This window comes from Tupaia chinensis, unplaced genomic scaffold (genome assembly GCF_000334495.1).
Source record: "Tupaia chinensis unplaced genomic scaffold, TupChi_1.0 Scaffold000182_1, whole genome shotgun sequence".
In the NCBI taxonomy this organism is placed as follows: Eukaryota; Metazoa; Chordata; class Mammalia; order Scandentia; family Tupaiidae; genus Tupaia; species Tupaia belangeri.
The window spans coordinates 2,042,832-2,067,111 of record NW_006159657.1 but is presented as its reverse complement, the minus strand read 5'-3'; the positions used below and the strand labels follow the sequence as shown (position 1 = coordinate 2,067,111).

Here is a 24,280-nt window from a genome sequence, read left to right as displayed (position 1 = left end):
TGTTTCTTGATGCGATGGTAAATGATATTGCTTGAAATACCCATTTTCTGCATGTCTGCTGCTGGCAGACTGAGATACCGGTAGAATTTAGGCTCTAAAGCGCTATCGTATCACACCTGGACCTTGCTCGCCTTTTGCCCTAGCACACTGTTGTAGGTAATGTTTTGGAAGAGACCTCAATACATGTTTGCCTGAACGTACTGGAGGGAAACGCTGAATGGATTAAGATGTAATATTTTAATGCTGCATTTAATTCCAGAGCTTTGGAAGGTCAAGTAATTCAAACCACCTCAGCGATGTAAGCATTTGAATGACTTCCTGACTGCCAGTGTAACATGCATTTGAGAGAGGTGGGGAAAGGAGGTGTCAGCTGTGTCTCATGCCACTGCCCAGGACCAAGGGCTGCTGGAGAGGGATCTGTGCCATGGGTCTTTCCTTTGCTGTGGATAGTTCCGTGGTGGAGCTCACCTCGCATTCCATTTGTATGCTAATTTGTGCGCTCGTCTTTTTCCCACCTCGGTGCACTTTTTGTTATCAGCCACTGTTAGCAAATATCTGTAATGGCTGCGGAGTATGCCACAAGCACAGGCTACTCCCCCAAAGGGCATAACGGAGGGCACGACGACTCCTCACGTTAGACGATCGGCCACGTGACCATGCCCACCCTGGCATGCAGAGCTGCGTCCTTATCTCAGATAAGCTTCCGAGGACACAATGATTGCCTCGGACACTTCGAGTGGATTAAGAGTCTTCTCCTACAATGATCATGACTGTTTCAATGGTGACTTTTTCTCTCAGACTCTGTGTGTGTACATTTAAATCATCGTCGTCACCAAAACAGCGGGCGCTGACGACGGCCAGGCTCTTCTCTGAGGGCTTCGCTGTACTCACTCACAGCCCACACGCTCCTGCGGGCGTGATTCGCTGGCTGGCCGAGACAGCTGCCCAGGGTCCTGGTGCAGCATGCCAGAGCCAGGATTAGAACCAGGCCCTACGATTATAACCATCCTGCTACAGAAAACGCCAACAATGAAGTGAACAACACTTTCATGAGCCAAGCACTCACATAAGTTACAAATGCTTGACTAACATACAAGAAAACCAAATACAAGAACAAATCAAAAGGCATGAAACCATATTATCATTTTTCAAGGAAAGTCTTTTTTAAGGAATTATTTAATTTTATTTATTATTATTATTATTATTTATTGAGAGAGGCAGGGGGCAAAGGGAATAGTGAGAAAGCAAGCTGCCAGGTCCGGGACTCGAAAGGCAGTCAGCCATGTGGGAGTTCAGCACCCTAGCCACCATGCCATCTACTGGTCCTCAAGGAAAGTCTTTACAACTGATCCTTACTCCATGTATTTTTTTCTCTTTTGAAGTTTATTTTATTTGTGATAGAGATGCACACAAGAAAGCAGTGGAGAGGAGAAGCAGGCAGGATCTTAGGCATGCGTCCACATGTGCCCAGCGTGTTTCGGAGCCAAACCCACAGGTGGCCACGTGGCTGCCACACGGCAGCTCAGTTCAGTGACAGCTGCAGCACCGCGGCTGGGCCCTTACTCCATTTCGTATCCTCAACAAAAGCCCTCCAGACGTAGTCACACTGTCAGACCCTTGCACGTTAGCAAATGCTACACTGACGATGAGCTGAAGAGTTGGAAATGCCTGGAGACCGGAAAACTGCGGCCTGCTGCCAACCTGCTGCTGCACACCCGGGGCCTGTCACCTAGGACAGCGCGTAAACAAATGCACCTCACAGACCCTGCTTTCTCAAGAGAATCACTCTGCACGTTAAACTGCCACAGTTAACAAAGCGCCACACCTCGTGGCAATCAGTAATTGCGTCCATTTCAGTGACAGAAACACAGGTCCAAGTTCACCTTCAGTGACAGCATTTTTAGAAGGCGCTGCAAGTTTTATGACTTGTGCCGTGAAATGCCTCTTAGAATGTTCCTTTTGGAGGGACCACCAGTTGGCATAATGGCTATGTCACTGGACTCCCATGTGGTCAACTGCAGTTTGAGTCCCAGACCCGGTGGCTTAAAAGCACGGTGGTGCTTGCCCAAGATCTCAAGAGAAGAATGGAGGAGAAGGGATTGCCATGTGGCTGGAGGAGCCATCCCCCAGGTGGGTGATTTTACGCTTTCTGTCTCTCTGTTTCTGTCTTTTGAACGTAGGCACCCTATAGCAAAATCCTCTCAAAAAAAAAAAAAATGTTCCTATTGGAAGATCCTAAAACTTACTGGTAAGCTGGAGAAAGGGTTAAGAAGAGTGAGTGGGGGCCTGAGGGGCTAAAAATTTAAATTCAACCCCTGGAAACAGCAGGGGATGTGGAGCCTCTGTCTGTTGGCCTGCTCAGGACTAAAGCAGAGGCCCTCCAGGCATTTCCCAGAGCAGCCCACTCTGTCTGGGCAGTGTGCAGCCTCTGGCCCAGAAGGCAAGGAGAAGCTTCTGGAATCAGGCTACAGGGCTAGGGAAAGGTGTTCACAGGCAGTGCCTCTCCCGGTCAATCAGTCCCTAAAGATGTTAAACTGGGTTGGTGAGTGAGACTGGGCCAGGACCCACGGTGAGGGTGTAGACGGAGCTTCCAGCCCTAAAGAAAGTCACAGCCCAACACAGGAGCTGTGACCAAACCGGCAAGAGCAGTTGTTAAAAAAATAAATAAATAAATAAGAGAAGCAGGGGACCAGCAGATGATGTAAAAATAATAAGAGAAGCAGGGGACCAGCAGATGATGTGATGCTTACATCGCTGGACTCCCATGTAGCCAACCACAGTTCAAGTCCCGGACCCAGAGGCTTTAAACTCATGTCCGATGTGTGTGTGTGTGTGTGTTTGTGCCCAAAATCCCAAGAGGAGAATAGAGGAGAAGAGACTGCAGCATGGCAATAGCAAAAATCTCTCTCTCTAAAAAAAAAAAAAACAACAAAAAAAAGACCAGCCAGAACTTGCCTTTCTCATTCACCTTGTGACAAATATCTGTTGATCACTCACTGTGTGACAGGCCCTGTGCTGGCACCTGACAACGCCTAGCTGAAGAAGCTGCAGAGACCTCTGCCTTCAAGAAGCTTCCGTTCAGACTGGGAGAGCCAGGCAAACAGGTACATTCGTAGATGTAAATGACATAGATATAAATAAAGCAAGCCCACTTCTGATGGCGATAGGATACGGCAGAGGAGCCTAGCCAGCTTGCTGGGGACCTAAGTCAAGGCTGGGATAAAGCTTGAAGAAGCTTCAGGACCTAACAGTCAGCCTGCTCTTTGGCCACAAGAAGGTTGTCCCTAATGAAGTGGTAACCGAGTGGGACAGTGAGAACAAACACAAGAGAAGTTAGAGAGGGCAGTCAAACTCACTGGGCAAAGTCTCCAGGATGATTCTGTACGAAGAACTGGTATTTCAAACATAGAGATGAGCAGATGCCTGGCTCTGGGCAAGAAGAAAACCAGAGGGAGCTCAGATGGAGAGGGCAAAGGTGTGGACTGGTAGGCACGTGAGGCACGTCAGGGCACAGGAGGACCATCCAAGTGAACTGTCCTTGGGTGACAGGAGACAGCAGCAGTCCCCGGAGGAGACACCTGTTCCAGTCTGGTCCTCCTCTAACCCACTGGCGAAATTCGGCCAGACCACATACTCTCTACTTAAAAACCTTCAATGGCTCCCTACTATCGCGGCTCCCTACTATCGCGGCTCCCTACTATCGCGGCTCCCTACTATCGTGGCTCCCTACTATCGCAGCTCCCTACTATCGCAGCCTAACGTCCGAATTCCTTAACAGGATTCACAAGGCTCAAGGGGACCCAGCCTCTAGTGACCTCTCCTGCCTCATCACTCTGCTCTCAGCTCCGCACCTCCCCTGACCCCACACACTCTGACTGGACAGCTTGACTTCTGCCAATGTGCTTCCCCATCCCAGGCTTTCTCAAACATCCTGTCTTCCACCCTGACCCCCTACTGCCTGGGAAAATGGTGTATCCTTTAGGTCTCATTTAAATGGTGTCCACTGACCAAGGATGTTCTTGCTCGTCTGTGCTCCCAACTAGGTGGCTGGGAACAGAGTGTAGAGCACTCTGAAGGCCTGGAGGAAGAACACAGATTTGGCCCACTGTGTGTGCCATGGTGAATATGATATTTTAAGAAAATCAGTCTGGGGACCAGCAGATGGCATAATGGTTACATCACTGGACTCCCACACTTGACTGCAATTCGAAACCCAGACCCGGTGGCTTAAAACTCCTGCTGGGCGCATGTGCGTGCATGCCCAAGATCCCAAGAGGAGAATGGAGGAGAAGGGATTGTGACGTGGTCATCCCCTTTGGGGGGTGATTTCTCGCTTTCTGTCTATAACTCTCTGTCTCTCTAGTGAGTGCACAAGCCCTATACCAAAAATCTCTCTTAAAAAAAAAAGAAGAAAGAAGAAGGAGAAAAAGAAAGAGAGACAATCAGTCTGGAATATTGTACCCCAGTCTAAAACTGCCAGTGTTACTTTAGCCAGAAGTTGAACATACCAAGAGTGGGCAAGGATCTGTCTGCTGGGTGTGCATCCCCATCTTCTCTGGATCACAACCCCTAGCTTTCCCATGGCTAACCGCCCCCTTCTCTCATCCTCTGTCCACTAGCTTGGGTAAAGCCGATCCCACCCCTGGCTTCAGGGGAGGCATGTGAGAAGACTTCACCAACAGAGCCCCCCACGGCCATGGCCATGCTGCAGGAGACCTGGCTTGGGGCTACATGAAGCCCCAGGTCGGTCCAGCCTGACTTGAGCTGGGTTTCTGCTGGCTGGCGATGCTAGGACCTGAGGCTCTCTCTTTTCCAGGGACTGCTACGCTGATAAGACGTCAGCCTGGAGCCTGTCTGAGAGCGTCACCAATTCAGAAGGAGGCAGAACCAAGATGGAAAGAGACAGAGTCCCGACAGCTTCATCTAAACACCTGGACTTTGCCTCCACTTGGCCAGGGCAGGCCATTCGGTGACAGGAGCCAATCAATTCCATTGTGATCTAAAGACAGCGCCAGCTGGGCTCCTGTCACATGCAACCAAGATCCTGAGCCACACGCAAGGTGACCAGAGTCAAGGTAACAACGACCTAGTTCTATCAGTTGAGGGGACTCAGTCCCTCATAAAGACGAAGTTTCAGTAGCCGTCGAAGCCTCCAGCAGGAAGGGCATTCGTCAGTCAGTGTCACAGCCTGGCCACCGGTCTGGGCCCTAAACCCTGCACACCACCCTTGGGTGACAGGAGACAGCAGCAGTCCCCGGCGGAGACACCTGTTCCAGTCTGGTCCTCCTCTAACCCACTGGCGACAATCGGCCCGAACACTGGCTCCCTACTATCGCAGCTCCCTACTATCGCAGCCTAACGTCCGAATTCCTTAACAGGATTCACAAGGCTCAAGGGGACCCAGCCTCTAGTGACCTCTCCTGCCTCATCACTCTGCTCTCAGCTCCACACCTCCCCTGACCCCACACACTCTGACTGGACAGCTTGACTTCTGCCAATGTGCTTCCCCATCCCAGGCTTTCTCAAACATCCTGTCTTCCACCCTGACCCCCTACTGCCTGGGAAAATGGTGTATCCTTTAGGTCTCATTTAAATGGTGTCCACTGACCAAGGATGTTCTTGCTCGTCTGTGCTCCCAACTAGGTGGCTGGGAACAGAGTGTAGAGCACTCTGAAGGCCTGGAGGAAGAACACAGATTTGGCCCACTGTGTGTGCCATGGTGAATATGATATTTTAAGAAAATCAGTCTGGGGACCAGCAGATGGCATAATGGTTACATCACTGGACTCCCACACTTGACTGCAATTCGAAACCCAGACCCGGTGGCTTAAAACTCCTGCTGGGCGCATGTGCGTGCATGCCCAAGATCCCAAGAGGAGAATGGAGGAGAAGGGATTGTGACGTGGTCATCCCCTTTGGGGGGTGATTTCTCGCTTTCTGTCTCCTTCTTTCTTTCTGGTGAGTGCACGTGCCCTATAGCAAAAACTTCTCAAAAAAAAAAAAGAAGAAAGAAGAAGGAGAAAAAGAAAGAGAGACAATCAGTCTGGAATATTGTACCCCAGTCTAAAACTGCCAGTGTTACTTTAGCCAGAAGTTGAACATACCAAGAGTGGGCAAGGATCTGTCTGCTGGGTGTGCATCCCCATCTTCTCTGGATCACAACCCCTAGCTTTCCCATGGCTAACCGCCCCCTTCTCTCATCCTCTGTCCACTAGCTTGGGTAAAGCCGATCCCACCCCTGGCTTCAGGGGAGGCATGTGAGAAGACTTCACCAACAGAGCCCCCCACGGCCATGGCCATGCTGCAGGAGACCTGGCTTGGGGCTACATGAAGCCCCAGGTCGGTCCAGCCTGACTTGAGCTGGGTTTCTGCTGGCTGGCGATGCTAGGACCTGAGGCTCTCTCTTTTCCAGGGACTGCTACGCTGATAAGACGTCAGCCTGGAGCCTGTCTGAGAGCGTCACCAATTCAGAAGGAGGCAGAACCAAGATGGAAAGAGACAGAGTCCCGACAGCTTCATCTAAACACCTGGACTTTGCCTCCACTTGGCCAGGGCAGGCCATTCGGTGACAGGAGCCAATCAATTCCATTGTGATCTAAAGACAGCGCCAGCTGGGCTCCTGTCACATGCAACCAAGATCCTGAGCCACACGCAAGGTGACCAGAGTCAAGGTAACAACGACCTAGTTCTATCAGTTGAGGGGACTCAGTCCCTCATAAAGACGAAGTTTCAGTAGCCGTCGAAGCCTCCAGCAGGAAGGGCATTCGTCAGTCAGTGTCACAGCCTGGCCACCGGTCTGGGCCCTAAACCCTGCACACCACATAGCAAATATCCTCGTAGGATCTTTTTTTTTTTTTAAAGAATTATTTTATTTAACTTTATTTATTTATTTTAATGTGACCACAGAGGAACAGAATGAGAGAATAAGAGAGAGAGAGGGAAAATGAGAAAGCAAGTCACCAGGTCTGAGACCTGAACCGTGATTGGCCATGTGGGAATCCAGCGCCCTTCACCACCACGCCACCTGCTGGCCCCGACCTCGTAGTATCTTAATCGGCCTCAACAAAATCACTAACTCAATTCAGCAAAGACCACAGGTACTCAGTCTTCCGTCGTGTGGCAAAAGTAAAACTCTGACAGGAAAGTTCCTTTCCCGTTTGCAAGCTGGCAGCATTATGAAAATAACGTGGCTGAGGGACCAGCAGTTAGCATAATGGCTATGTCGCTGGACTCCCACGTAGTCGACCGCGGTTCGAGTCCCAGACCCGGTGGCTTAAACTCACGCCGGGCGCATGTGTGTGCGTGCCCAAGATCCCGAGAGGCGAAGGGATTGTGGCGTGGCCATCCCCCCTGGGGGGTGATTTCTTGCTTTCTATCTCTCTGTCTCTCTCTGTCTGGCGAGCGCACGTGCCCTATAGCCAAAACCTCTCAAAAAAAAAAAAATAACGTGGCTGAAACATGGTTTCTAGCTCTGTTCTAGCATCTCAGTCTTTCTGTAAATCTCAAACTGACCTAAGATTACGTCTATTTTTTTAAAAATTTTAATAATTATGTATTTACTCTTATTTATTCATTCATTTATTTTAATTTTACCAGAGAGAAATACACAGGGGCGGAAGGGAGTGAGAAAGCAAGCCACCAGGTCCAGGACTTGAACTGTGGTTGGCCACGTGGGAGTGTCCAGCACCTTAACCAACACATCACCTGCTGGTCCCCAGATTATGTCTATTTTTAAAAAGAGAAGGGTTTGCAGATGCTTACATGAAAAATAAAATAAAGTAAAATAATTTAAAAACCCAGAAAGTTATAACTTCTTTCAAATAGCTTAGCCTCTCTTCACCATCCACCCTGCCCCTAGGTCAGGGCAAAGTCATCCTGAGAAAGCTGTCACTACAGGGTGGCCAGTGTGTACTGGCTTGCCCAGGACTTCTGCAGTTTCAGCACTGAAAGGTCCATGTCCGGGGAAACCGCTCAGTCCCAGGCAAACTAGGATGGTTGGTCACCCTCCATGTCGGATAAAGCTGAAGCCCCTTTCTACCTCCAGACTTCTTTGCCACCACTTGACTTGGTACTGCCCTACCTTAACAAGTCACAGACCCCAGGGACCTGGTTATGACGGCCCCCACCACACACACACCCCCTGCTGCCACATGTGGTATTTCTTACTCGGAGACTCCACTCCGGTGCTGTCTCCACTGGAAAGCTTCCAGGAAGGTTCCCACAGAGCTCTGGGCCTACAGTGATCCCAGCATTTGTCATACTGTGCAGCCACTGGCGCTACGACTGTCCCTCCACCAGCCTGCAAACTCCCTTAGGGATGAGCTGTTCTGTACCCAAGATCCCAGATGTTTCCTCTGAGAGCCAAACACAGAGGAGCACAGCCCTGGTGGGCACTGGCTGTTGGTGGCACTCCTCCAAGTCACCTGGGGATGGCTAAGGCCTACACCCGTACAGGAGTTATAGGCGCAGACTGTAGGATTAAGCTGATCTGCCTGATCCAGGGCTCCCAGCTCAGGTTTCCGAAAAGGGGGCTGGTAGACATGCGCATAGACCTGCGATCTAAACAGTGAACCCAGCAGTTCCCAGGATCCCGCAGAGGAATCCGAGAACCCTCACCACGCTGGCTGGCTGGTGAAGATGCCCCATGGGGATGAGACTCAGCCAGGCTGAAAACACTCCCAGAGCACCTTCCCAGGAAGTCTTATTCAAAAAGACAGGGTAAGGAGCACAAGCTCTGGAGTCCAGCTCTGGCTCTGACATTCTTCAGCAACAGCTGGGGCTTCGAGACAAACAACTGAAGCTCCTTGAGCCTTAGTCTCCACGTCTATAAGATGGAAGAAGTAACAGTTCCCGTAACTCAGGCTCGTGAGGATGGGAGATACGGCACACAGAAAGTCCTTAGTAATAAGTACCTGGCACAGAATAGAGCTCTCAATAAATACGAAAGTAACTTAAAAGGGCTAGACTCAGGCAGAGGGAGGTGAGAGCCTGCAGGTACGCGGGCATTGGCAGGAGGCCCAACCTCCTCTGGATACCCATCCTCCCTGCTCAGCCACATCCACCCACTCCTTAAATTCCTGAAATCCTGAAGCCTCTCCCTTTCCCAGCCAGCTGCCCTCCCATCTGAGTCTTGCTTCTCTACCCATCCACAGCCCTCTGCTGGGCCTCTTTCCTCCCCTTGTCTCCTCACCATCACTCCCCAAACCAGGTCGTAAATCCTCCTGTCTCCCACTCTTTGAGAACCACAGACAGGTATTAAGTGCCTGCTCCATGCTGGAAAAAAACACAGCTTACAATCACAGTATCCCCCGCCCTCACCCCCACCCTCCCTGGGGGTCAAATGGAACGGCCCCCATCCAATCCCCTCCCACTAATCCTTTCCACCATATTACTTCTACTGTCCCCCACTGACCCCTCAACCCCATCTTTTCCATTAGTAACCTCAGGAGCTCCCCATGAAAGCTAGCCTACTTCTTACCACCGAAGGTCCGCTGACCCCCTTCAGCACCTCCCCACACGCAGACACAAACATTTTTCTTCCTGGAGCCATCCAAAGGTCTGTGTTCTCTGTCACCCCTTCTAGCCTCCTAAATCCTGGGTCTTAGCCTGTCTGCTCTGCATCTCTCCCCAGTCCCTTCATTCATGTTTTCATTGCTTAAATTTCTGCTGAGCTCCTACTGTGCACCTGGCCCAGGGCTAGATGATGGGATTCAGCTGTGAACAAACCAAGTCTCCAGTCTCTCCCCTGGAAGTATCAGTTTAGCAGGAGACATCGAAGAAGCAAAGATGAACAGGAAAACTGCACATAGGGCAGATGTGTAGAATGAAATCAAGAAAAAACATGCAGTGCAAAGACCTGGGGTGGGAGGAACACTGTAGGGAGGGTGGTCTGGAAAGGCCTTGTTGGGCTGACACAGTAACCACTCCTGGCTGCCTACTGTGTAACACTGGGCCAACCACTTTCCATACATCACTGAATCTTTGTACAGTGTCCACTATGCCCATGTGCAGCTGGGGAACAGAGGCTCAGAGAGGTGAAGTAATTTGTCCAAGGTCACACAGCCTTTAAGAGGGAGAGTCAGGATCTGAATGTAGGTCTACCAGCAAAGCCTCTTAATCCCAGTGCACTCCTGCTTCCCAGAACCCTGTCTGCCACCTGCCCTCCTCAGAGCTCTGACTGTCCTCCCTCCACAAAATACTTTTTAAACAGAGCATTCGTACATGTTCCTAGCTTTGAGTTCATTCTCTTCTTCAACCAGCCCTCAAAACAACTACTGTCACTCTATCTGTCTTACAACGGAGAAAACAGAGGCCCAAATGCACAGATCAAAATTCGAACCCAGATCTGCCCGACTCCAGGAACCGAGATTCAGGATCCCTAAGCCGTCCAGGCTCAGAAGTACTACCCTAGGAAGCTGGGTGGCCACTGATCGCTCCCGGCAAGAACAAAGTCCGCGTCCGTAAAAACGGAAATCTCATCCTCTTAGGTTACAGGTGGGAGTATTAAGGCTGAGAAATTAGGCGACTTGGCCAAGGTCACATAGCCAGGAGTGTCGGGGTCGGGTTCGAGCCTAGGCTGACTCCAGAGCCCTCGCTCTTAACCACAGTACAGCCTTCCCCGGGCGCCCCTCTCCGCCCCCTCCCTCTGCTCTCTCACTCCCAGGGCTCCCTGCCCGGGGATCTGCGCCCCATCCCCATGCCCAGGTCGCGGCCTCCCCTCCATTCCCCATACACTCACTTGAGGTGGTCCAAGGAGTGGATGTTGCGTGAAGACTTGCCATGGCCCCCGCCCACCCAGCTCCGCGAGCGGCCAAACATGTCGGCGGCCCCGACCCGTCGCTTGCCTCACGGTTTCATGCCGGACCAGCCGAGCGGCCCGGTTCCCACGGTGGCAGCACAAGCCGAGGAGGCAGCGACGGAGGAGGCAGAAGAACCGCCAGCCACCTTCCTCCCCGGCCCACAGCCCCGCACTGACATTCAGCCGGAACCGGCCGTTCGACCGCCGCGCTTTACGGCCGCCGCCACGAGGAACGCTGGGAAATGCAGTTCGTCCGCGAGGCCCCTGGCGACAGGACTCCGCGCAGGGACTACAAGGCCCGGCGTGCATCGCGCACCCGCGGGGCTGCGGCTTTGGATAAAAGGAGAAGCGAGCGCGGCGGAGAGCCTGCAGAATGATCCGGGTGGGCGGGAACCCGCATGCTGTGGGCGTAGCCCTGAGGAAGGACTCGCGAGGAAGAGTAGCCGCAATATTAATAGTATTAGCTTTATGATAAGAGAAAGAATAGCAATCCCAGGCGAACACTGCGTTCCACCGTCCTGAACGCTTTACATATGTAGAAGTATTTAACTCTTTTAACACCCCATCTTATCATCCAGGAAACCCAGGCACAGCCAGGCGAACATGAGGTCAACGGGTTAGCAAGTAGCAGAACCAGCATGTAAACCCAGGTACCCTTACTTTCATTCCCCAATAAAACTGCACCAAATCTGCCACCTCCTGTTTGTCCTCACAACCTTTTTCTTTTCTTCACTTCATGTAAAATATATACATATTGGAAAGGCTTGCAAGCAACAATCTAGCAAAACTGAACATCCTGTGCTTTCAGAGTTCTCTGGTTTTCATCCAAAACCATTGCCATTTCCCAAATGATCACATTAGAAAGAAAAAGCAAACCCTCAACTTTCCACATGAGCCAAGAAGATGTGTCTCAAACTTCCTGGATTAAAAGTGGGAAGTTCGATGGAGGGTAAGATTTCCCTGTTCACCGCCCATTTATTCATTTATTTCTACACCTCATAGTTATTTAAGGCCTGCTGTGTCCTATTAACTGTACTGGTGTGGAGTCTCCCCAAGAGGTTTGGCTCATAGCCTGTGTTCCAGTCCTGGCAGAATGAATGAATGAGGATTTAGCAGTTGGGCAGAGACCTTGCAGGGTTAATGGTCTGCCCTTTAATTCATCTACAAGGGGTGAGATAAAGTCACCAAGAAAAAAGAGCAGATTCTGATCTCCCAAGAAATATACTCAGGCCCAGCAGTTTCCAGGGTCCCTCCATTTCTCTGAGCCTTGGTTTTCTTATTTGTAAAAAGGGGTAACACACTCCACAGCCTTGTCTGATTCCAGACAGGTGAACTACCAGCTCAGCGTTGCCTGAGGCACTCTGGGCAAGGTTAGTCTCTTGAAAGATATTCCAAGGCTGTCAGGAGAGGGTAATCAGTAGGAGAGACAACCTTTTCTGTATACTTCTTAATTGTTTGCATGTTTAGCCACGTGCATTATTATTATTTTTGAACATGGTTTAGAACATTTAAAAAAAAATTGAAGGCATTTTTACTGGCTGAAGGTCAGTCCTGCTTCAGAATCTCTTTACCCAGACATTCCTGAACCCTATGATGGGGATCCCCCAATGGACCAACCTTCCAGCCGCCAGAATTTGGAGAAATGAAGGCGGCACTGATTAAACTTCTCCATCATGCAAAGTCAGAGCTTTAGGAATAGCCAAGATTTTCCATGGAAAGATTCACCGCCCCATCCTCACCCGGGCTTGTTTTTTTTTTTTTTGTTTTGTTTTTTTGAGAGGTTTTTGCCATAGGGTGCGTGCTCTCGCCAGAAAAACAGAGAGAGACTGAAAGAGAGAAATCACCCCCCAGGGGGGGATGGCCACGCCACAATCCCTTCTCCTCTATTCTCCTCTCTGGATCTTGGACACGCACGCACACGCGCCCTGCGTGAATTTAAGTCACTGGGTCCGGGACCGGGACTCGAACCGTGGTCAACTACATGGGAGTCCAGCGACATAGCCATTACGCTAACTGCTGGTTCCTCTTCCTCCCACCCGGACTTGTTCGGCTGGGGAAACTTGGTCCCAATGAAGCACGGCTCCGTACCCAAATCCAGCAAGGCGCAGAGGAAGCCCTGGTCTTCCTTCAGCTTCTCAGTCTTACTATTCGTCTGGGTATGAATTGCGTTTGGTCTGTTTCCTTCCCCTGCTCCCTGGACCACACAAGTGAATCCGATTTGGGATGCGAGCGCAGACCCCAACCAGAACGCCAAGTCCAAGGCTAGCGCCCCGAGGGGCGGGGCGGGGCGGGGCGGGGCAGTACCCGCTCTCGGACCGCCCCCTGACAGCTCGGGCCAATGAGCGCGGGCATTGAGACGGCCAATGAGCGCCGCAGGGGGCGGTGGGCCAATGAGCGCGGGGCCGCTCAGGAGGCGGTGCTGGGAACGCGACCAGGAGGGCGACGCGGCGGCCGCAGCCATGGGAGTTGGGCCTGCGGGGGCGCGGAGGGGGCGCGAGGAACTGCCGGGCAGGGCGGGAGACGCGGGAGGCGGGGGAGGGGTCTACCTCGCCGCCCGGCGCATCGAGAGGACCCTACACATCTCGGGGTACAGAGACACCCCGCCCGACACATTTCAAGGCTCTTGGCGTATCCACAGAGACCCTCGCTCATCCTTGGGGGGCAACTGGGGCCCAGTGTCGCCTCCATCGCACCCTGGGGCGCTCCTGGATGGCTGAACTGCCCCCTCGCCGGCCGCCCGGGCGCCGCAGCAGCTGAGATCGCCCGGCCGCCGCCGCCCTCGCCGATCCCTGCATGCCCGGCGCCCGGGTCGCGGCCCACCTGGACGCGCTGGGCCCCCTGGTCCCCTACGTGCCGCCGCCGCTGCTGCCCTCTATGTTCTACGTGGGCCTGTTCTTCGTCAATGTGCTGATCCTCTACTACGCCTTCCTCATGGAGTACATCGTCCTCAACGTGGGCCTCGTCTTCCTGCCCGAGGACATGGACCAGGCGCTGGTGGACCTTGGCGTGCTCTCCGACCCCGGTTCGGGCCTCTATGATGCCGACTGGGAGCTCGAAGTCTTCGATGGGTACTTGGAGTAGGGTCTTAACTGCCGTTCCCTTCTCCCCCCTGCCATCCGCAACCCTTGGCCTGGACCAGCCATCCTCATCATGCCACTGCTGCTGGTTGGGGCACCTTCAGGACAGAGATGGAACCCCAAGATGAGGCCCTCCCCGGCCTTCTCCGAGGCCTGTAAGTGCCATTTCTGCGATGGGGGTTGGGGTGGTGGTGGTGATAAGGGCGTTTGGGGGCTCTGTGGAGGGAGGAGGAGGAATCCTGAGGCCAGACCCACCTTCTCCCAGGCCTCTGACTCCTCCATCCACCTCCTCCAGGTCTAACCTGGAGGAATGGCCCAACCCTTCTTCAGGCCCTTGGTTGGGGCTGGGAGGGGTCAGCTGTGAAAGAGGGTGGGGATCCAGGGCCTAAGTTATGTTTTGGGTAACCATGGAACTCAGCCCCACCAACTGGGGAAAAAAGCCTCTGCTCCCAAATCCATTTGAGGCCAAGTGGTAGGCTCCTCCCCTGTCCTCAGCCTGGCTTCATGGTGACCTTGCCTTTTCTGGGAATTCTCACTAGTCCCAGAAGAAGAAAGACTTGGAGGTGTCAGAAAACGGAGGGAGCCAGGTATTCACCTTTGTACTGTGGCTCCTTGAAGAGTGGGTTAGGGGAGGACTGGGTGGGAATTGAGTCTGGGGCCGCAGGCCACGGCTGTGGGAGAAGAAACCTCTAGCAAAAAGCCCAGTGCTTCCTCCTGGCCTTGGATGTGCTGCTGTTTTGGAGTCAGGTTTCAGGGTGTCCCAGCTATTCAGTTCTGCAGCTCCAGTCTGCAGGGGTTGCCAGTTTTGCAGCCTGCCTTCATAGGAACAGGCAAGCCGGTGACTGGTGTTGGACTGGTTTTGTCTACGAGGGCTCAAGGGGCTCTTGAATCAGCAGAAGGGCCGGCGGGATCATCGCACAGGGTGGGAAAGTCCTGCCTCTGGGCTGCAAGCAGAGAACTTCCTGTCCAGCCCACCGTGCATGTTAGAGAGCGGGAAATGAAAAGCCCAGGGAGGAGTTAGGTCTTGCCAAAGTCACCCAGCAAGGAGAAGTGGACCCTGGACTAGGTGGAAGAGCACACGTACCAACACGCTGTCGGACAGCGTCAGGTTCCAGGAGGGGTCACAGGCAGGCAGGACTCGGACAGCGCTGGAATGTCACTGGGCACAGGCCTGAGTGGTGTGGAGGGGAGATGCTGAGGTAGCAGGCAGAGTCTCTTAGAAAACAGACACTAACGCCACACACCCAAGCAGCCTGGCTTTACCCCTCTCCTGTGTTGCCTGTCTTTGCCATGGTGCCATAACCAGAGGGCATCTTAGTCTGGGCTGCTGTAACAGAAAGCCATGGCTTGGGAGACTTAACAACAGGCTCTTACCTCTCACAGTTCCTATGAGGACTCTGATCCCAATCATGAGGGCTCCCCCCTCATGACCTAATCACTGCCCCAAAGTGCCTCTGCATACCATTATATGGGATTAGGGTTTCAATATATGAATTTAGGGGAGACATAAACATTTTGTCTGTTTTGGGATGGGGCAGGACCTGCTGGCAGCAGTACTGGGGTCGGAGGGCTCCCCTGAGGGGCTGGCAGTGAGATTTCTTCAACTCAGCTCAGTGAGATCTTAGCAAGAGCCAGGTGCCAGGTGGAGCGGGTGCCAGCCGCCCTGCATATCTATACCTTCCCAGCCTGCCTGCCTCCATCCTTCCGTACAAACACTCATTTGTTCGATGCTGTGCCAGTGAGTGAGCATGGTGGCGAACAGACGCAGCCCTTTCGCCCTCCTAGCACTCGGTGAGAAGGACTGACAAGATAAGGAGGTTCGTGCAGGGCTGCAAAGGCACACAGGAAGGACGGGCACAGCCCCTGTGCTCACTGCTGTTCCTCAGCATTTAGCGCAGCACCTGGCACCCAGCGGCCGCTCTGTGTGGGTGCAGACATCCAGGGAGCGGGACAGAAGAGCATAGATGGCCTGCTGTAGGTGGGGGATCAGAGAAGGCTTCTTGGAGGAGGTGACACATTTGAACTAAGCCCTAAGTTGATAGCAGGAGTCGGACATTCAGAGAAAAGCAGTTCACACAGGGAACCACTATGCCTAGGCTTGGGGGTGGGAGAGAGGTGACTCTCCTGGCAACCAGAAGGAGGCAGGTAACTGGAGGGCAGCCCAGGAGGGAGACCCGGGCAACCACGGGAGGACCAGGAGACCACAGCCAGGAGCAATGGAAAGCCTTGGAAAGTTTTAGGCAGAGATGACTTTGGTGAAGGTGGGAAGGATGGGCTGAAGGGACAAGTGGCAGCAAGGGACCCAGCTAGGAGGCTATTTGTCCTGGCCAGAAGTGACAGAAGCTCAGATGAGGCAAGGTTAATGAAGAGGGAGAAACACGAATAGACTGAAGCTACCTGTGGGAGGTTGAACCTGCAGGATCCATTCAAAACCCGTACTGAGTGCTGAGCTTATAGCACTCCTGGTCCGACGCCTTTTCATAGTCACTCAGTCAATCACTCAACAAACATTGGCCCTCCCTGCTCTTCTGCCAGCCACTGCTAGGCTTGGGCGATCCCAAGATGAATCTTTGTCCCCAAGCCAAGCGCTTGACTTTCAGACAGTGTAACTTGGTAAAGAATATCTTATTTTATCTCTTTACCACATCAACAGAAACACTTCCCTTTCCAAATGAAAACATTGGCATATTCTGAACCAAAAACTGCAGCCCAAATGCTTCGACATATTTTGCAGCAAACGCTGTTTGAGCAGAAACACCAGGAAGTGTCTCCGAAGGACACCCTTTCAAAGAGCTTGGGATGACAGAGTCTGACCCTGGGAAGTGGGGAGGCCTGGCACTGTGGGATAGACTTGGGCCTGGAGATGGCAGTGCCATGCATGGCATTCCCTCCTCCCCTCTGCAGAGCTAGGCTAGAAGCCCTTGACCCCAAGTACCTGGGAAGCCTAGACCCTGGGGGGCACGAGGCATGGCTAGCAGCAGGGAGGGCTTGTGGGAAAGACCTCAAGAGCCCCATCTCCAGGCCGCTTTCCATCAGCAGGGAATGCTGGTAGGCAGATTTTGCTCCCTCTCACGCAGTCTCATGTAGACACACGTGAAACATACAACACAATCCAGGGAACACAGAGACAGGCATGGGACATGCCAGGCCTGGGCGGGGTCTCCAAATGAAAGAGTGCACCCGCTCTGGCTTCCTCTGGCTCCTCTCACTTCCTCATGTGTGTGTGCCCACAGGATTCAATTCCTCAAATAGGTGCTAAGCAGGAGGTAGTATTGGGATGTTGGTTAAGAGCCAGGAGCCTAGATTCAGATTGTTTAGGTTCAAATCCCAGGCCAGCTGTGACCTCAGGTGTGCTATTAATACTTAAATTCCCTGCGAGGCAGTCTCTTGTGTAAAACGAGATGAATAAAAGCCTGTCTTGTGAGATACAGGTGAAGCATTTAAACCTTCTCATGTAAAGTACCGGGTACAGTGCCCCCCCCCCACCTTAGCCTGAGATCCACTTTCTTTTTTTTTTCTTCTTCTTTTATTTATTTAATTTTATTTAGTCATTAATTTATTTTAATTTGACCAGAGAGATACACAGAAAGAGAGGGAAAGTGAGAAAGCAAGCCACCAGGTTCGGTATTCGAACCGCAGTCGGCCATGTGGGAGTGTCCAGCACCTTAACCACCACGCCACCTGCTGGTCCCCCAGATCCACTTTCTGTGGTTTCAGTTACTTGGAATAAACCAACCATGATCTGAAAATACTAAATATAGTACGATAAGCTATTTCTTGATTTTGTTTTGTTTTGTTTTTTGCTATAGGGCATGTGTGCTCACTGGAGAGAGACAGGGAAAAATAAAAAAGTAGTCCCCCGGGACTATAGCCAGACTGCAGTTCCTCCTCCATTCTCTTGTCTGGGTATTTGGAGTATATTTGGCCAGTCTGTTTTTCAAGCTGCTGGATCCGAGGCTCAAACCACGCAGTCAGCCATGTGGGATCCAGTGCCTTAACCACCACACCGTGTGCTGTCCCAGATCAGATAATTTGAGAGAGACCACATTCACATAACTCTTAGTACAGTATATGGCTTTAACTGTTCTATTTTATTATTAGTTGTTGTTAATCTTTTGGTATGTCTAATTTTAAAAAATAATTATTTAGTTAACTTTATTTATTCATTCATTTATTTTCATTTGAGCAGAGAAAGACAGACACACAGAGAGAAGGAAAGTAAGAAAGCAAGCCACCAGGTCTGGGACTCGAACCGTGGTCGGCCATATGGAAGTGTCCAGTGCCTTAACCACCATGCCACCTGCTGGCCCCGGTATGTCTCATTTATAAATTTAACTTTACGTAGATATGTATATACGTATGTATGATAGGAAATAGCATGGTACACACAGAGTTGGATACAGTCTGCAGTTTCAGGCATCTGCTGGGGGTCTTAGACCGGATCCCCCACAGATGGAGACTACTGTATGTCCATATTAGTCACTATTACTGTTAGAGGTAGATAGCACATGGAGTGTGTACACACAGGCCCTCACGAGTGTGTGAACCTGGATCTACACTCACGTGTGAATTTTTATATCCCATGAGGAGCAAAAGAGGACTGACTGCCTGAGTCCAAGGAGGCCCAGGCCTACCAGGGAGAGGCTTCCCACCATGCCTTTCCAGCCCTGGGACCTTCGGGAGACTGTTCCCACTACCTGTGGTCTCTAGGGCACCAGGTCCAGAGCCCTGGAGAGCAGGATCTGTGCTTTTCGTAGAGCATTAATTATTGCCTAGGAGCAGGGTGTGGGGAATCAGGAGCTCCGTCGTTCCTGGGAGAAAGGTCGCTGCAGCTGCTCGGGGAGCAGGAGCCCTCAGGTCCCAGCAGTTCTGGTGCAAAGGCAGCACAGCTGGACCAAGCATCCGGTTCCTGATGCAAGCACTGGTGCCTGCCAGCCCTCTCCTGGCATGTGGTGGTGGGGCGCGGGACAGGAGTCATCTCTGGGCTGGCAGCCAGGGTCGGTGTGGCCAGTACCTCTCAGATTTGGAGCTTAGGGTAACCAGACCCATCGGTCTATCTTATTACAGGGTTCCCAGGCTTCAGTTGTGTCCCGACTAGGTGCTGAGCTGTTCCTTCCTCTTCCCCCTGCTCTCATCCCTCCTTGCCAATCCGCAGCCCGTGTAGTGAGCGGAACATCTGGGCTAGGCATGTCGCTGCCTGGCTCAGAAACCTAAACCTTTGAGGACATGGATGCAATCAGATGCAAGTCAGGGGGCTCCCACACAGCCTGTGGAGCTCAGGGCCAGGGCCAGGGCCAGGGCAGACTCAGGAAGCAGGCAGGAGTCTGTGGCTGTCATCCAGTCAGAGACAGACAGTGGTGTGGGGAACAGGTGCCCCCCGGGCCTGGCTGCCTCACCAGCTCTGTTCCAGCCCCAGGGCTCTCCCAGAAGGGCCCGGCCACAGGATGAATCAGTGCTGGCTGTCCCTTTGGACAGGAAAAGACTCTGTCATGTATCTCAAGACAGCTGAGATGCCAGAGGCCCCACTCCCTTGGCCCTGAGTTAACACAAACTGGGGATTTCGGCCAAGAAACAGGTGAGACCTGCACTACGCCCTCCCCGCCCTGTGACTGTTTTGCTGAACTGAGGAGAGGAGGGCTCCAATCAACCTAACCATTCATATTTTGGGTTTATCTGCCATCCTTCCCCCCAGAACTTCTGAAAGGATAGTCTGCTTTGGAAAACCCAGATCACAATGAAAGGGACAGATGGCCCAGCTGTGATAGCACACGGGTGGTGCTGCTGCTTGGGAGCTAGAGGCTGCATGGGAGGCCCGAAAGTGGTTCCTGGGCCAGCCTGAACAGGCTGGTGCCATTGCGTGTGCCCTCGGGCCTGGCTGATCAGGAGACTGGGGCTGGGCAGTCGCCATGTGGTAAGACCCTCTTGAAAGCACCCGTCTCTCTCTCTCCTCTCTCGTAAAGGAAAAGGAGGGGGCACAGACATCTGTATCCCAATCTCACAAATAAAGACACTGAGACCTAGAGAGGGGAGTGGGGACCAAGGCAACGAAGTTAGGTAAGAGCCACACTAGCTGCAGAACCAGGTCCTGGGGGGCCTCAGTGAGGGTCTCCCGACCCCACTCCTTGGAATCACAACTCACAGTTTCTGCCGGGCCTGTCTCCTAGGCACTCTTGTTCCCTTTTCTGAAACATTTTTAAAAACTTTATAAAATAACCTTATAGAAAAGTTATGAGAGTACAGTTTTCATATGCCCTTTACCCAAATTCACCAATCCCACGAGTTAACATTTTGCTCACTTACACAACGTGTGCTCTGTGCACTACGCTGCATGTGTGTGTACGTGTGTCTGGGTATATGTGCAGACTACATATATATATATATATATTTAATTTTTATGCACCATTTGAAAATGGGTTGCAGACATTATGCTCTTTTAAATATTTCATTGCACTTCCTTACAACAAGGACATGTTTATGTAACCACAGTACAATTGTCAAAGTCAGCAAATTTAATATTGATGTAATCTGGTGACCAATCTAATCTACTTTATTCTAATTTTATCAATTGTCCTCATCGTGTCCTTTCCGATGGGGAGTTGAAGTCCAGCCTCCAACCCCAGCCCCTTTGCATTACTCTGCAGCGTTCTTCAATCTGGAACCACTTGTCTGTCTTTATCTTTCATGACGCTGTCATTTCGGAAGAGGACACGTCTGGTATTTTGTAGAAGTCTCTTGGTTTGGGTTTGTCTGATGTTTACTCCCATGATTCGATTCTGTTGATGCGTTCTTGGCAGGAATTCCACAGAAGTGCGTGTGTGTCCTTCTCAGAGCATCCTGCCGAGAGCCGCGCACTGTCTGTCCCATTAATGGTGATGTTGACTTTGGCCACTTCACCGAGGTGGTGTTTGCTAGGTCTCCCCAATGTCAAGTTATTGTTTTTCTCTTTATGTATTATAGTCAAAGATGAAATACACTAGTTGTAGTGTTCCCTTTGTTAAAACAAACTACTTTTTATGCGATTTATTTTAAAGAGACTGTTTATGTCTCTACAAAGAGAAAACCATCGTCGCTTGGCATCGCTAGGAATAGTAGGTGCCGAGGTCATTAACTCCTGTCTAGTCAAATGCTCCAGCCAGCTAGAGGTACAGGGCCTGTGCCTGATCTTACCTTCATAAAAAGGGAGCTTAGCAGCTCTCAGATGATAAAGATGCACCAGCTCCAATGTGGAACATTCTCCATGGAGTAATCATAGAATTGGCCAAGAGCAAACAAACAACAACAAAGAGTACCTGCTCTACGTAAGAGTACTTACTCTACGTACAAGTATGAGGAGTCTTCCAAAAATGATGGAAAATGTATATTGGAGAAAACTATGCATGGATTTCAAATATTTTCTACACCAAAATAAACACATATGAAGTATAACATGTCTGAACAGGATCTAGTTAGAGACACTAAATAAGCCATCAGTGTGAAAAGAGCCCCCAATAGACCAATATGAATTCTGCAAACATCAAATTGTTGGCAAAATTTGAGTGGAAGAATGGTGAAATCATTGATGCTTTATGGAAAGGTTATGGAGACAATATCCCAAAGAAATCCATTTACAGATGGTTAACTTTTTTTTTTTCTAAGGTTTTTATCATAGGGACACTTGCTGGCGAGAGACAGTGAGAAGGAAAGTGAAAAACCACCCCTCGGGAGGATGACCATGCCACAATTCCTTCTCCTCCTGGGATTTTGGGCATGCATGCACATGCGCATGGCGTGATTCTCAAGCCACCGGATCTGGAACTCGAACTTGGCCACGTGGGAGTCTAGCACCTTAACTTCCACGCCACCTGCTGGCCCCTGGATAACTGTTTTAAGAAAGGATGAGGTGGGACCAGCAGACGGCATAATGGTTACATAGTTGGATTCCGACATCGTCCACACTCACAGCAGCAGACCATTCACGTGGATTTGCAAGGAAAGGGTTAATCTTGTTGGTGCCCTAATTGAAGTGAACAGACGATTAGCAGCAGAAACCATAGCCAACACCACAGACATCCCAACTGGTCCAGCTTTTTTTCAGTTGGGCAACTTACTTTTATTTATTTTTTTTTTAAGAATTATTTGTTTGGGACCAGCAGGTGGCATGGTGGTTAAGGCGCTGGACATTCCCACATGGCTGACCATGATTCAAGTCCTGGACCTAGCAGCTTGCTTTCTCACTTTCTCTCTCTCTCTCTCTTTCTCTCTGTGCGTATGCGTGTGTTTGTGTGTGTGCGTGTGTATGAATGAATAAATATTTAAATAAATAATTTTTAAAAAGAATTATTTGTTTAATTTTATTTATTATCATTTATTTATTTATTTATTTGACCAGAGAGAGACAGAAAGAAAGACAGGGAAAGTGAGAAAGCAAGCCACCAGGTCCAGGAGTGTCAAAACTATGGTGCCCAGGTCAGCTGCAGACAGACAAGATAACGTTTTTTTCTTTAGATTTTTGCCATAGGGCATATGTGCTCGCCAGAGAAAAAAAGAGGGAAAGTGAGAAATCACCACAATCCCTTCTTCTCTGTTACCTTCTCAGGATTTGGGGCACACACATACACACACCTGGCATGATTTTTAAGCTGCTGGGTCTGAGACTCATACTGCGGTTAGCCATGTGGGAGTCTGGTGCCCTGACTACCACACCACCTGCTGGCCCAAGAAGAGAACTTTTAATGGAAATTTTAAATAAGTGAGATCAAGATCCTGAAACATTTCTTTGAAGAACTGTAACAGGAGATAACATGACTTTACCTGGGAAGATCCTGAAGACAGAGCACATCAAAGCAGTGGCTGCCATGGGGGCAGTGGCCCAGGCAGGGCGGAAGTGGATGGTCAAGAGCAAAGGTCATGGCCATGGTGTTTTGGGATGCTCAGTGCCTTTGCCTGTCGACTTTCAGGAGGGGCAAAGGACAATGACATTTGCTAATGACATTTGCTAATTTGCTTTAAGGAAGGTAGCCGAAGCCTTGGTGCAGAAATGCCCAGGAAAGCCTCACCAGGGTCCTTCTCCACCATAACAGTGCCCACTTACTCCTCTTATCAGACATGGGTGATTTTGTGAGAGTTTCCATGCTAAATCATTAGGCACCCATCTTACAGTCCTGATTTGGCCATTTCTGACATCATTCTATTTTCTAATCTTAATTAAAAAATCTCCAAAGGGAAGCCATCTTTCTTTAGTTAGTAATGTAAAAAAGACTACACTGACATGGTTAAATTTCCAGGACCTTCACTTCTTAGGGATGGACTAATGGCTAGTATCATCACTTATTAAAAGTTCTAGAACTTCATGGAACTTATATTGAGAAATAAAGTTGATGTTTTTATCTTTTTTTTTTTTTCAATTTGGTATAGATGTTTACTTGTTGAAGACAGAGAAAGAGAAAATGAGAAGTCACCCCCCCAGGGGGGAATGGCCACACCACAGTCCCTTCTCCATTTTCCTCTCAGGATCTTAGGCACTCATGCACATGCGCCCGGTGTGTTTGATGCTGTTGGATCCAGGACTCGAACTGCACAGCCAGCCATGTGGGATCAAGCTGCCTTGACCACTTTGCCACCGGCTGCTCCAATTTTTATCTTTTAATTCCATTTTATTCTTCAAGATTTGAAGTCCCTTTGTGTGATCCAGTGTTATTTAAGGCCGTCTCCACGTGCGCCCTGGAACTGTTGCTTGGAAGCTGTGCAGCCAAACATATTTGGGTTTAAATCCTGGCTCCATGGACACCTCAGAGAAGTGCCTGAGGCTTGAGGAGGTGCAAAGTGGGGTTAAAAGAACAGGTTGAATGCCTTCATCCAAATGCTTGGGACAAAAGTTGTTTCCGATTGTTTTATTTGCATATACATAATGAGATACCTTGGGGATGGAACCCAAGTGAGCACAAAACTTATTTATGTTTCATATACTACTTATGGAAATACCCAGAAGGTGACTCTGTACCATAGTTTTGCATTGCAGCATTATATGACCCACCACGTGTGTGGAATTTCCCACTTGTGGCATCAGTGTGACCCACCACATGTGTGGAATTTCCCACTTGTGGCATCAGACCAGCTTTCAGAAAGTTTGGGATTTTGGAGCACTTCATATTTCAAATTTGGGGATTAGGAATGCTCACCCTGTACCTGGCTAAGGGCTTATGCAAGTCAGACGGGATGAAGAAGGAGGTACAGTTGGTACTTACAAAATGCCCTCGGGGGACCAGCAGTTGGCGTAATGGCTATGTCGCTGGACTCCCATGTAGTTGACCATGGTTCGAGTCCCAGACCCAGTTTCTTAAACTTAGGTCGGGTGCATGTGCTTGCGTGCCCAAGATCCTTTTTTTTTTTTGAGAGGTTTTCGCTATAGGGTGCATGCGCTCGCCAG

At 50.6% G+C, this 24,280-nt stretch overlaps 2 protein-coding genes across 6 annotated transcripts in view; one reads left to right on the top strand and one right to left on the bottom strand.

Annotated features, from left to right (window-relative positions):
* Window positions 1–11,012, bottom strand: part of CLEC16A (C-type lectin domain containing 16A) — a 222,993-nt gene extending 211,981 nt beyond the window's left edge. For 4 of the 5 annotated variants that reach the window (XM_027771062.1, XM_027771064.1, XM_027771063.1 and 1 more), the window contains exon 1: window positions 10,739–11,012. In XM_027771062.1, coding sequence (XP_027626863.1) covers window positions 10,739–10,818 — 80 coding nt within the window. In that variant the 5' untranslated portion in view covers window positions 10,819–11,012. The remainder of the gene's footprint in view (window positions 1–10,738) is intronic. The other variant, XM_027771066.1, reaches the window with a different exon arrangement.
* Window positions 11,013–13,556: 2,544 nt separating this feature from the next.
* The window catches only part of DEXI (Dexi homolog), a 20,144-nt gene continuing 9,420 nt past the window's right edge, over window positions 13,557–24,280 (top strand). The window contains exon 1 of the mRNA XM_006146520.2: window positions 13,557–14,030. Within this exon, the coding sequence (XP_006146582.1) occupies window positions 13,592–13,879 (288 nt within the window). The 5' untranslated portion in view covers window positions 13,557–13,591 and the 3' untranslated portion in view covers window positions 13,880–14,030. The remainder of the gene's footprint in view (window positions 14,031–24,280) is intronic.